Here is a 14,386-nt window from a genome sequence, read left to right on the forward strand (position 1 = left end):
AAAAAAAAATACCTCTACGCAATAAATATTGTTATTGCAGTTCAAATTTTCACATTTCTATCACTTTAATAACTGTAAAAATAAAATCTTCCGAATATCAGGACGTTTGACGCACGTATGCGTATAGTCATAAGTAGCGCAGCACATTAGATATTTAAACACAAACCCACAAATCGATAGAAAGTAGGGCTAAAGGATGTCCAAACTTTCATAGCTAGACATAATTTTTATTCCAATAGTCGTTGAACAGCCGACCCAATTTTTGAGTTTACGACTACTAATGTTCAACTTTGTAGCCTCGTCATTTTGAGCTCAATCCAGAAAGCAAAGGAACTCCTGGATCAAATATTAGGATAAAATTACTTTTGTGGAGGATTTTTTTAATGACTAACCGCCATTTGCGTTATATGGAGAGGAAAACAGCGAAAACCTTCCACGATTAGCCTGATGATCATGATCCATCAACCGCTGAGGATATTTTACGTCAGTAATGTGGTCGGAGTAAGCCTAAATTTCGGAATTCGTATCTACTAGCCATCACTGGGATTCGAACCAGGGTCACCTCATTAATAGGCGAGCTTTCTGTCGCCTGAGCCACCACAACGCGGATTTTTAAAACAAGGGTTTTGAACTAACAAGAGCCGGGTGTGGAATTTGTATCAACCAGTCATCGTTGGAATTTGAAACCGGGTGACCTCATTTCGAGACAAGAGCATTCATTCTCTGAGCCACCAAAATGCAGATTTCTAAAGCAGTCAGGGTTTTGAACTGGTAACTAGGAAAACAGGTAGGAGATTTGCTCTTGAAAGGGCCAAGTCCCAACTCGTGAAGGTCATGTCAGTGATGATTTGCATAAATGCGAAATTCTTCACTTCTAAGGGCCACTAAAATTGCGTATGAAAAAGGAATACCAAGTAAAATTCGCAAAAAAGGAAAAAAAATATCTATAGTTGTTCCTTTATCGAATATATATATACAGTGGTGGCCAAAAGTGTGGACACTTTTTGAAAGTTTCAAGCCTTTCAACTTTGTGTGCTTGTAGAATATATTAATTTTCACTTAAATACAAACGTTTATATATCAAATTGAAGGTAATTTAATGTGAAATTTAGTAACAAAAACAGAATTGAAATATTTGTATGACAGAAAAAGTTATGTCTATTTTAGTAGAACAAACAAACATAAGTCGTTTTGAATAAAGACGTGTTTTGTAATAAACGAAATCAGTGGAAAATGAAGCCAAATTAAGCCGAAAAAAATGCACAAGTGCTACCGCCGATAGAAAAATTAAACGGCTATGCCTTCAAGATAGAAAAACTTCATCAGATGCCATTAGATGTGAAATGAAAGCAGCGGGTATTGCAATAAGTTCAAGAACAATAAGAAGAGGGTTATCAGGATTTGGATTACAAGCTAGAATTTCAAGGAAAAAACCATATTTAAATCAAAAGCAAAGCGAAAAACGAGTTAAGTGGGCAAAAGAACACATTAAATGGTCAGAAAACCAATGGAAGCAAGTAATCTGGAGCGATGAGAGTAAAATATCGCTCTTTGGTTGTGATGATAGAAAATACGTGAGACGTAGAGTAGGTGAAGCACTTTATCGTGATTGCATTGAAGCAACTACAAAAAACCTAACAAATGTTATGATTTGGGCATGTATGTCTGCAGATTGTGTGGACCGAATTCAAGTGATTGATGGCCTCCTGAATGCCAAAAAATACATCGAAACTGTCCTGAAACCAAAATTGATACCTTCCATCCGGGATCTCTTCCCCAACAACGCACCATTTATTTTTCAGCAGGATTCAGCTCCATGCCACACAGCAAAAGTATGCAAAGCATGGTTTCAAAATAAAGGTATAGATATATTACCATGGCCAAGAAACAGTCCTGATCTCAATCCAATTGAAAATTTGTGGTGACGTTTGAAAATTCTTGTAAGAAAAAAACGTCCATCCAGTAAAAGACAACTTATTAAAGCTATAATTGATTCTTGGCACCATGTGATTACGAAAGATGAACTTCAAACAGTCGTTCACTCAATTAAAAGAAGCTGGGAAGCTGTCTTAAAAAATAAGGGTTATCTTACTAAGTATTGATTGCGTAAGTATCACTTTAAAAAAAATGCAAATCTAAGATAGATCTTACTATTGGTTGCATAACGTTTTTTGTAATACAAATATTGTAATACTGTATTCATTATTAAATTCTACATTAAATTACCTTCAATTTGATATATAAACTTTTGTATTTAAGTAAAAATTAATATATTCTACAAGCACACAAAGTTGAAAAACATGAAACTTTCAAAAAGTGTCAACACTTTTGGCCACCACTGTATATATATATAGAAAGAAGTAGATTAAAATTGTTGTAACTCATCAACAGGCAACAATTATACATATCTCTGAACAAAACAAGTATAGGGTTCCGTTATAGCTACGGGGCAAACACTAAAAGCTGCAAGCCATGCTGCCTATGGCTGAACCCTACACTAGTAATAAAAACATGTTGTTGACCGCTGATAAGTTACAACAATTTTTATTAAATTTTTTCTATTTATATCTTTTTATATAATATATATCTGCTCTAATTTAGGCAGGCACATGTTTATTGGAGTATAATAGCTTTTTAAAATATTTTCAACCTCCGGGAACGGCCACCTATGTGTAGTGACCTCTTCTATTTACGACTACATTTGAGAGGCGTGGAATTTTTTCCATAGACTTGTCTTGAAGAAAACATTTAAGAGAAACCGTTAAAACCTCTCCTAGCGACCGAGGAAACCTACGCACCAAGTGCGGAAAAGGTCAAATAAGGAAACAGGAAAAAATATCAAAATAAAAAAAATATTAACAAAACAAATAAGTGGATTCAAATGTATTGAAGAGAATCGTCTTTTTATGAAGCCAACAGAAGCGGCATCTTCACACCAAGAAAATGATACTGACTAAAATTAAAATCTTTTTGTGAAAAATCATGTACCTTTGATAACAATTTGGAAGTCAATGGGATTAAACCTCTAAGAACGTCCAACCTCCATTACCTATTCACTGTGGAACAGAGAGTGGTTACTCCCGAGAGGTTTCACTGTATATATCTTTATAGGTAGTGCTGGTCAAAATCATTTTAACCTCTTGACATACGAAGACGTCATTTGTTTTGTATGTCAAAACAATAATTGACGTGTCTCAGACGTCTTCAACACAAAGATGCCAACTTGCAGACAGTAAATAAATATTTTAAAGTGGTAATTTATCAACTGTGATTCTTGGTTTAATAAATTCAATTTAGTAGATTTTTATCCACCACTATTTCTAAATAATTTGTAGGCTTATATAATTCACCATTTTATAGTAGTTACGCCTTGCCGTATCTTTTAAAATGCAAGCAAAAAGAGTCAAATATTTGCAAAATTTAGTTTCTAGTTATTTACCGTTTTTTTAATTATTATTTTGGCGTGTCTGAAGAAGATGGCATTTCTGTCAACATTCCGTTGCGAGTTGTTGTTTACAGTGCAATCAAAGATCATTTCTATATTAAGAAATGATATATCAAGGGCTAAAATTAAATTGATAAATTTAAGATATGAAAAGTAAAGCTTATAATTTTGTACCACTAATTCAATCAATATAAAAATTATCACACTTTTTTTTTATAAGCTGGCTGATATTTAATAATCCGTTTAAATTGTGAAATTAAAATGATTGTGAAGCAATGGTGGCAGTTCAACACCCCTTGAATTAAATCTTAAAATAGATTTGACCAGGAAAAATAATATTACAAAGTAAACATAGTTATTAAAGTTTATTATTATATCAAATTACAAAACCTTAAAAATTCATGATTAAATGTAAATTAATAAAAATTTTTAGTAAAGTAAATGTTTAATTTGTAATGTTAATGAGTAACTACACTTTTATTTAGTTTGTAGTTTTTTGTGAAAAGTCTTTGTGAATGTTTCCAAATGATCTGGATTGTATGGAATATTCGCTTTTAGTTCTTCCATCTGACTCGCTGGGTGGGCAGAGAAGAGGCTACAATAAGAAAAAGAGAAATTTGTAGAAATTTAAAACATACAAGAATAAAATTGAAAAATTAATGACTAAAACAAAATTAAAATTTTAAAAAAAAATGTGTTTTTCAGTTTTTCTAGTAGACTGAAAAGAAGCATTTTATTTTATTTTTGTCTAACCTAAACGTATGAGAAATTTTCGTTGGTGAGAGAAACAGGGTGCATAGCCAGATTTTTCAAAAAAAAATAAGCACCTTTTAAGCACTCAAAAATATTCGGGATCGATCAAGGCTCAGATAAAATTTTCATAAACTTTTTTACTACTTTTAAACAAACGTTTGTTTCAGTCATCGAGTATAAAAAGTTTAAAATTAATAAGGCATAAAAATTCCCAGCGATCTGCTACATCTGTTCGGTGCTTTTGCTTTCTGAAGCTACCGTTAATTGTCATTGTGTTGATTGTTGTCTTTTTTAATTTTTCTTTTAGTCATCTTGAATTTCAGATGTTTCTGGTTTTGTCTTGGTTTTTTTTCGCAGGTTGGCACAAAGAAAAGGTTCTAATTCACTAATTCCCTTGTTTACAGATGAAAAGCCTAGTGACGAGACCAGATAATTTGGCCTTTATACTACTTATATCTCAAGCTGGGATGGACTCGGGGCTCTAAGTAATCCTATGTATCTCTGGCCCTGAACCACCAAAAGGGAGCCCGATCTCCTCTCTAATAGAGTATACTATGTACTACATAGACTAAAGTGAAAAACGTGATTAAAGTACAAATAAAATACAGAAATGAACATACTCTAGTTTCAGTTCTCTAAGCAAGAACCTTCATCAGCATCTAAATACATAAAATGGTTGTGTTTTTGGTTTCAAGGTGCTGAGGAAGGTTCCTGTTTAAAACATTGAAACTATAGTATGTTCATTTTTGTACATTATTTACGTTGTTTCCCACTATAGTCTTGAAACATGTAGCATCAAAAAAAAAATATTTTATTATCTCAACATTTTATTTTTGTACTGAGATTATAATATTTTGACTTCATTTCTGAAAAGGAAATGAACTTTTTGGAAACTCCCAGAGATTAAGAGATGAGAAATAATAAATTTGTTACTGATTGCTAAGCCATACAAAATGTGGTTAGGTCTTATTTGATTTTTTCTAGAATGTTTTAGCTTTAGATGATAATAAGGAGTGCAGTTAGAATTTTGAGATGTTATGATTTATAACGAAATAAAACTTTTATTGATTTTCTTTCGCATCAATTAATTCTTTATTTAGAAGCCTAAAGTATTTTATTGTTCTATCATAATTTGTTCAAATAATTGTTTAATTGTTCAAATTTGTTCTATCATAATGATTATACACTTAGTAAAAGTTTTTTGCAAACAAATACCAAAACAAGTTTTAAAAAAATGCATAGAAAGTTAAATCAATAGTAATTATGTTTATTTATTTATTTATTTTTTGATAAAGAAATATATTTATCTGATACAGCATTAGAAATAGAGCACGCCTAGTCATATAATCTAAAGTAACGTTTTCCTGGCTTGAGATTTCTCTATCTGTAAATTAGACCTAAAGCATAATGAATGGAATATGTGTGGTCATTGTCTGGAAAAGAAAATAGCCAGAGCTCATAAATGTTTAATATTTTTTTGGAAAAGAGAACACATTCCTTCACACATTCAATTCATTTTCTAAAAGAGGATGCAAAACTTAATCAGTTAATAGAAAATTTTAAAGAAGAAAATAATGAAAAATATAATGTTTTTCTCATTTCTGTGCATAAAATGGGGGCATAGTTTGTTTGTGAATTTCAGTTTGGTAAAGAATTTTCAGAAAGTAGTGTGCTTTGGTTTAACTATGGAATAGAGTAGAACCCGTTTAAAAAGTTTTCCCACTTAAGAAGTTATTTTCTAAAAAAAACCGGGGCGTAGTTTCTTTGTGAATTTCAGTTTAGTTAAGAATTTTCAGAAAGTAGTTTGCTTTGGTTTAACTATGGAATATTTGAGCATTGTTTTCCTTTTGTAAATAATTTATATAATTTACTTTTGTATTTTGTTTTTGTATTCATTTTCTCTCTTCCTGGACTTTTGCAAAACCTTTGGAGTACAGAGAGAGCAAATTTTAGACATTTGTCATGCTCTCTCAATAGAAAAGGTTTTGTGTTTTTATGACTTTTGGAGCTGGTACCCCCTGACGACGTCAGCTTCGGTTGTCATTATTATATTTTTCATTATTTTCTTCTTTAAAATTTTCTATTGGTTTCAATTTTCTTATGGAATTTCTGATGCATTGCACAACTTTCCTATGGAATTGTAGTATTTAACTGCTCTATACATGATTTTTGATTTCTCTATTTATTAAATCAGTTAAGGAATTCTTCTTAGGCGACATGTAAAGTTCATTATAAAAGTATAAATATTTTTGCACTTCATATTTTGATATAGTTGAAACTAACAAAGACTATTTCAAACTTATTAATTAAGCTTTCAATCGCTTACTGTCCTAATTATAAAAATTTTGAAAATCCACCTTTTTTCCTTTTTATAGTCATGCAATGATTTCTTCATTTCAAACGATTTTAATGGTTTATTGTTAGTTTTTGAAAAACATCTTATATCATCACATTTCTATGAAGAAAAAAGAAACAACATTATTATATAATTACATTTTTTCATGCACTCATATTTAGTAATAATTATATCAGAATATAATTAAATATATTAAAGAGATTAGACATAAATATTAATAAATTAAAGAAATTTTTAGAAACAAAAACTATGATATCGAATTTTAAAAAAAAGTTCATAGTGCCATTTTTAAGACATCTTAAGTTTGAGTTAAAACTGTACTAAACAAAATGAATGCATAAATCAAACAAAAATGCAAAATGCAGCACCCTATTAAAAAAGAATGCAGCACCGTATTAGAGTTTTGATGACAGTGAGAATTTGATTTTAAGCATTCTATTTTTAAGAAAACAGGGAAATAATAAAAGGTGTATTTTTTAATAGAGTTTTCTTTTTCTGTTTAAGTTGTTTTCTAGGTCAGCTTCAATTTGCATGCATAATTTTAAAAATTGCTGCATAATTTTAAAAATTTTAATACAGAATTTACCGGGCCCTACATGTTACCATATCATTGTTGGAACTGGATTTGGGTTTTCTAATTGTTAATATCATAAGTGTTTTCTTCTTAACTTTAAAAATTATTTACTGTAAAAAACTTAGACCAGAAAAAAGCATAGCATTTTATTTGGCAGATACAGAGGCAGCCAGAAGCTGTTTCTAAATATAGTTAAACATCCAGGGGGCAATTATGAAGTCTTAGAACTGAACATTTATGTTAAAGGCCCAATATCGTATCATGAATATCTCTAGAGTTATATAATAGAAGTAGTTTATATACATATATTTTTTCCTGCAGAATACTTTCATAACAATATTAATTTACTTCAGATAAAGTAAAACTTTTTACACTTAAAAATGTGCTTAGTGTAAAAATAAAATTGAAATAAGATCTCGAGTATCTGAAGTAAATTCTGCTTGACCTATTTCTTCAAAACAATTGGATTATATAAGTAATAGTTTCAAAATCTATTTTCTTCCAAGTCTCAAAATTTATTCTTCTAAAAAAATCAGTTTAGTGCTTTAGAGTTTTTAATTTTAATCTGACCATTAAATGAATGCTTTTTGGTCAAAGAAGTATAAATAAACTATCAATTCAAATATTTACGCACCAGATAATAGTATAATCTTTTTAGAAAAAGCACAAAAAAAAAACATTCGTTCAAAGCATCTTCTTATTCTAAATTTGATTTGATTATTTTTCGAAGTTGATTTTATTAAATTACATTCTTTTTTAAACTTTTTCTTGATTTAATTTGTATTACAATATTATATGTTCCTGACACGGACAACATAACAAGATCAGCAGAAGTCGTGATAGTCAAAATTAAGTTAAATTAATAATGATGAGAAAACAGATGACACACCAAAAATTATAACACATCATCCAAACAAGGCCAAGAACCTAGCCTCATTTTTAGGTTTCTATCTTTTAACAGCCATGGTAGGCTTGCTATGTAATTTTGACCAGAGTCAGACAACGTGGACAGTGTCTGAGCTGGAATCCCTCTCTCCCAGCTTTTCCACCACCATCAACGCAAAAAAATTCAGCCACAACAGATTTAATGTGCACCTTGCAGCATTTATGCGGTAGCTGTTAGGATAGTGTGCCAAAATGTATAATATTTAGATTTCTTTAGAAATAAGATAAGTCAGCAATTAACGAACAAACATTTATCTCATACCTTATACTTTTAAAACTATTAAAATACAATACATATTTACCATTTCATATAATAAATTTCTTACGGTAATACCATAATTCATTCGCATAAAAACCAGGCTTCCGACTCAATTTCAGAAGAAAGAAAATTTTCTAACTTTTTTAGGGAAACCAGGTAAATTGATAACTGAGGTTATATTTTCATCAGAAAACTTTGATTCTTTTATTTGTAATGTGAAATATTAGATTTTCTGTGTTAAAAAAGTATTATAAAATGAGCATGGGAACTTTTCAGTTTGACTAGAATGTGAAATTTTTACAACAAATAATTGTAATAGATGTTAGAATTATTTAACTCGAATCTCCATAACTGATTACAGTTACTCACTGACAATTTTAAGACTGGTAATTTTCCAGGTATGAGATAGGAATATTCAAGGATTTTGTAAAAAAATTGAAACTTTCCTTGGTTTTTAGAGTTGAAAATAAAATTCCCTAACAATTCCAGGTTTTCCCTGTTCTCCCTGACTCGTGGGAGCCCTGAAAATATATTATTTTAAAACAGCAATTTAAAAAAATTAAGCGATTAAAGAGATCATTATTACCAGTTCAGTCACAAGTTTATGACAGCGGATGACATCAATTATTCTTCTTTCTAAGGCTTCCAAGTATTGAAGCACATTATCGTCAGTTATTCCTTCATCTACAGTGAATGCAACTCGGTGAGTAGAAAAATTATCCAAGAAATTATAAATTCTCTTCAAAGCACTCTTAATTGTTTCCAATTCTTCAGCTTTTAAATCAGAAGCGTCTTCTAACTCTTGCGCTTCCATTCTCAACTTATCAGTACAATTCTAAAAAATATTTAATTCAATGGGACAGATTAAAAAAAGTAAGTAGCATAATAAAAAAGATCATTTGCATTTCTTCACTGTTTCTTATTTTTAATAATTCTGGTATAAAGTCAAATTTCTTTTACTGTTTATGTTTATATGTTATATGATGTATGATATTTATTTTTTATTTAATGTTGAGATTTTATTATGAGGCTGAGCTTTCATGGCATATTTATAAGATATTTAATGCATAATATTACAAAATTTCTCAACATCATTTCACGCTAATTGATATTTGTTATGATATAAAAACGTTTGTTCAATAGAATATGTGTATCCATTTTATATTGTTTCCAATTAATTAAATAAGAATAAATTGACATAATATTGTATTTTAATATACAACTCAAAGCTAGTGTAACTTAAATCACATAATTATTTTTAATGGTATAGAAATGCAAGTTCAATAAAATAGCTGGGTTTTTTTTTCCTTCCACATCATTCAAAACTATCGAGGAGAAAAAATTAATAAATACAATTCAAAGTAACAAAGGTAAATAAAACTTTAAAGAAAAATATTGGATTTTGCTATTTGTTTCTCAGGCTCTATAGTCAAATACAAGGCTGTCAACTACTACGTTTTTTGCAAAAAAGTTTATAGCATGGTAGACAAGTAAGAACTAAAGCTTTTTGAATTTCTTGTAATTCCACCAGTGGGATTTCATATAAACTTTTGAATCACTTATATGTACTGGTGTGGAAAATAAATTTGAAAAAAATTATAAAACAAAGAATCATACATTAAAGCAGAAACTTAGTTACCACTCAAAGAAAATTTCCTGAAAAGCATAGAAAGTTGGTAACCCTTCAAATATACAAAGAAAGGAGCAGAGAAATCATACATAAAAATGGAAGCATGAATAAAATTGGACTAAGCTCTTAAATTGTTTAAAAATATGAAAAAATTTAATATTGAAATATTACACTGATATAACAATGCAAACTGATATTAAAAATGCAAAAAATAAAACAAAATAAAATTAACAAAGATTCTTGTAATAATAACAAGATAAATATGATGACAACCATGCAAAAACAAACGGAATAAAATGTGTTCATACATTTATACTTACAAAAATAAACAAAAAAATAATAATTTTTCTTCCAAAAAATTATTAGCATTGAAGGTGGAAGACCCAGGAAATCCTTTATTGCAATGCATCATTTAGAAATAATGATGATTAAGATGCATTGCAAACCTAAATAATTCCAAAATAGAAAAATAAAAAAATAAATTTTAAAATATGAAAGTATTGCATAAAATATATACAAAAGAAAATAAATAATAAAATTTTGATGAGTTTTAAAAAGAGGAAGATACAATAAATTGTAACTCTCTAAAGAGAAAAATAAGATAAAACAAATTGTTAAATTTTATTGGCATATAAATTATAAAACTAAAATGAGTTGATAATAATGACAAAGAAAAAACCTATTCAGCTATATCAAAATTTATAATATCTTAGGGTTCCAAGTCAACAATGCAGTAGAGACATGTATTCTAAGAGCTTAGTTTTGGTAGCAAAATAAAGAATTTATAAACATTCTAATCAGGCTATTTTATTAGTTTTAATTAATAACTGAAACATAGGTAAGATTATAATTTTAAAATAAATTCGGTTAATGTGGATCAACACACAAGTAGCATTATTTTAATTTATAAAATTAATAACTCTCTAAGCCTCAAATTTAAAAAATTGAAGGTTCTAAACAAAAAAAAAAAAAAAANTAGATAAAAAAAAAAAAAAAAAAAATCTAATAATTTGTTGTACTCAATAGAATGAAATCATATTTTTTTCATGCTTTTATCTTATTTAGTAATATATGTTTTTAAATCAAATAAACTAGATAACACCAATACTGCTGTGCAACAGAAAAATCAACGTAAAGGACAAAAAAATTATTTGCACGATAAGCTACTTATTCTGAATGAACATACTTTTTTCCTAATAAATTTGGCATTTTTGTATGAGAATCTACGTATTGAAAAAATCATTTTTTCAAAAATACATTTTGTTTTATCAGTTTTTTTTTCAAATTCTATTTTAGTTTTCATAGCATTAGTAATATAAATTGTTTTATTTTTGTCTAACCAATTTTCTCGAAATCAAACGTGAAACACTTCTGTTGTGTTTTCATTTGTGCGACAGAACACTAACATCATAAGAAAGATATTAATATAATTAGTTCTAATCTTTTTAAAATAAGCAGTCAATTTATGTAAAAAAGACAAATTATCAAATGGAATTAACTTATTAAAGATTAAGATTTATTAGTATTGTTCGCATTTACTTATTCATTTAAAAAACTCAATAAAGAAATTAGCTACTTATTAATAAAAACTTTCAAGAATTAAATCATCCATACAGAATAACATTTATATTCTTTCGGCCATCAGAATCATAATCACCATTTGACATCAGGACAATCAGCATTTCAATCAAAATAAATTTATCACTAATCAATATTTACTAAAAGGGAAATATAATCATTGGATTAGAAATGCTCAGTTGTAATGTTTTATTTTTATCTTATAAAAAAAATTATTTAGCTGTCATTTGAAAATAACTTTTTTCCTTTTAATTTATTGCCTTTATTTTATTTAGCTTTAATTTAGATGAGTAATAATTTTTCATCACACAAATAGGGATGGAATTAGTGGGGGGAAAAGAGATATTTTTTCAAACAAAAATTAGAATTGTTTACTTTATTTAATTATCTGCTTAAACTGTTAAACAGCAGAGGTCTTCTTTCATTAAGGAATGTATTCAGCTTTAAGCATACTACTATAAAAATGAAATTAAAATAGTTTCACTTACCCAATAAAGATTTCTAACAAATAACTAAATTCATGTTAATTTATTTAAATAATTTTTTTGCATGTTTAAACTTGTAATACCTTGAAAAACAGAGAAAAAATACTATCACACTTCTGAGAGGGCTATTGAGCCATTTATTATAATTAGTACCTTCAGGTACTGATGCAATCATGTTAATTAGCAGACACAGTATTATCTTTTTTTAACATCATAAAAAACAAACAAAAATACTATTTTGAAATGCTCAGAATACCAATTATCTTGAATGGCAATGATTTGGTTAATTAAATTTGAATGTAATGAAACATCATAAATTACAAAAACTGAATTACAAAATCTGAAGTTTTTTTCTTACCTCAATATCATTTCTTACAGCCAAATCTTTTCGATTTTGCTCTTTATACTGGCGGCTCAGAATATCTAACTCTTCTCTTTGAGCTCTGACCTCTTCATGTAAAGTCTCAATTTCTATACTCATATTATTAACTTTCTCAAATAAAGCCAGGTTACTTTCCTCCTCTTGAAGATATGTCTTGCATATGCGATTGACATCCTTGCATCCAGAAGCAAGCTGAATTCGGGCCATTATTCTGTGATATGAAACCAATCGCTGCTCCATTATTTGTTCATTTTGAGTCTCTAGCTCCTTCTCTTCACTATTTAAAAGAGAAGAATAGATAAATTCTATGTATTTATGAAGACAAATTGAAGAGGAAACTTTCCATGAAGATTTTCAACTTGAAAGTTTTAAATTTCTGCAATATTTACAGTGATAATTAAGTAACAAATACCTTGAAATATAATTTTAAAACTAAATCAGACCTTAAAAATATCACAGCATACTTATCAAGTCAGTTATAACTTCATGTGCTTATCTTTGAATTACTTAAAGGTCAACAATTTAATAATTGGGAAAATTTCCTGGCTTCTAGTCACAGAAATTGTAAGGACTTCTAATGTAAAAGAATGGATGAGATGCATGGAATCTGTACTGGTAGGAGAATTCCTATCATCATATAGGGAGAATGATAACTCAGTCTATATACAAAAGATTAGCAATACATAGGCTTTTGTTAGGTTGGGGTCGTGTAAAAAAAAGGAATTAACAGAAAAGTAAACATTAAAAAAAAAGTTCGTGCCAACAACAAAGTACATGTGCCGCTATAACCCATCCAAGGCAACTGGTGAAGTATTACATTTCACAAACCCAATAACAATAGACTTAGATTGTTCTTTACATACCTCTCTTCAGAACAGGTACCTAGAGCAGGAGCTTGAGTCAATTGTTTCGAAAATGAAGACACAAAATCTAGGAAGCACAATATACCTTGTTTTATTTACTTTAAAAAAAACATCGATGAACTGTCAGGCTTTCATCCTCGCCCAGCTGGTACATGATTTGGAAAAGGAATAGGCATTAATGGTGGACATCTTAAAATGGACAGCTTCTTAAAAGCACATTCGGAGTATCAAAAATCTCTCGAGAAAACAAGGAACGGGGAGAGAATGTAAAAATAATTTTAACACAGGAGTTGGATGCCGCTGGAGTCATACTTCTCAAAATCTACCCTCGGCAGATTTATACTTTAAGAAAATCATGGCGTAGGAAAATGCTATCACATCCGGACAGCGAAAGTACCCACGAGGGGGTGGCAGAAAGAAAAATGAAAAATCCCTGTTAAGGGATCGTAGTGTATTGAGTCATCACGTGCTCGAATGCACCCATGCTCCCAAAAATGGGCGGTATTTATATCAACCACTTGAAGATCGAAGTTAAACTACCTAAAACGCAGCAGAATCGTGGCTAAAAGAGGAACCGAAGTGAATTGATGAACCGCTTAAGTATAATCACAATTATGCACTAACTGTGACCATAACGGACCATCTCCCATGTGCTCACATCAAAGGCTGCCGAAGGTCAACACCATGAAGGTCGACAGACAGTAAGGCTTCAAAGAAGAGGGGTCAGGGGTCGGCCTAATTTTTAGGTCACAATTTTATTAGAAAATTGTGATTAAGTGACACAATGTCACAGCTTTATTCCTAAATATCCTATAAATAGGGTTGTGATCAGCTGAAATTGCTTTAACTTTTCATCAAAACAGAATAGAAAAAGATTTAAAGGGCCAAAAATTTTGAAATATTGAAAACAAGGTAGGGTAAACCAACCAGTGAAGGAACATTTCATATATATTGATTAAAAATAAGAATTTGAAAGTTTTTCTTTAGATTGATTGGTAACAATAGCTTATTGCCAAACAATAGGAAGTCATCTAGCAATGTTTTGGATTACCTGGTCAAATAGACTTCTCTGGAAAATTTTTTGAATTTGTTATTATCTCTGCAACACCTTGTTTC

At 29.5% G+C, this 14,386-nt stretch overlaps 2 protein-coding genes across 2 annotated transcripts in view; one reads left to right on the forward strand and one right to left on the reverse strand.

Annotated features, from left to right (window-relative positions):
• The window catches only part of LOC107440093 (zwilch kinetochore protein), a gene marked incomplete at its 3' end in the record, with an annotated part of 65,578 nt that overhangs the window by 14,805 nt on the left and 36,387 nt on the right, over positions 1-14,386 (forward strand).
• The window catches only part of LOC107452597 (coiled-coil domain-containing protein 63-like), a 21,095-nt gene continuing 10,548 nt past the window's right edge, over positions 3,840-14,386 (reverse strand). Inside the window, exons 5-7 of the mRNA XM_071187720.1 lie at positions 12,384-12,684; positions 8,919-9,167; positions 3,840-4,040 (exon numbers count right to left, since the gene is read on the reverse strand). Of these exons, the coding sequence (XP_071043821.1) occupies positions 3,927-4,040; positions 8,919-9,167; positions 12,384-12,684 (664 nt within the window). The 3' untranslated portion in view covers positions 3,840-3,926. The remainder of the gene's footprint in view (positions 4,041-8,918; positions 9,168-12,383; positions 12,685-14,386) is intronic.

The sequence above is a fragment of the Parasteatoda tepidariorum genome, chromosome X1 (assembly GCF_043381705.1).
Source record: "Parasteatoda tepidariorum isolate YZ-2023 chromosome X1, CAS_Ptep_4.0, whole genome shotgun sequence".
NCBI classification, from domain to species: domain Eukaryota; kingdom Metazoa; phylum Arthropoda; class Arachnida; order Araneae; family Theridiidae; genus Parasteatoda; species Parasteatoda tepidariorum.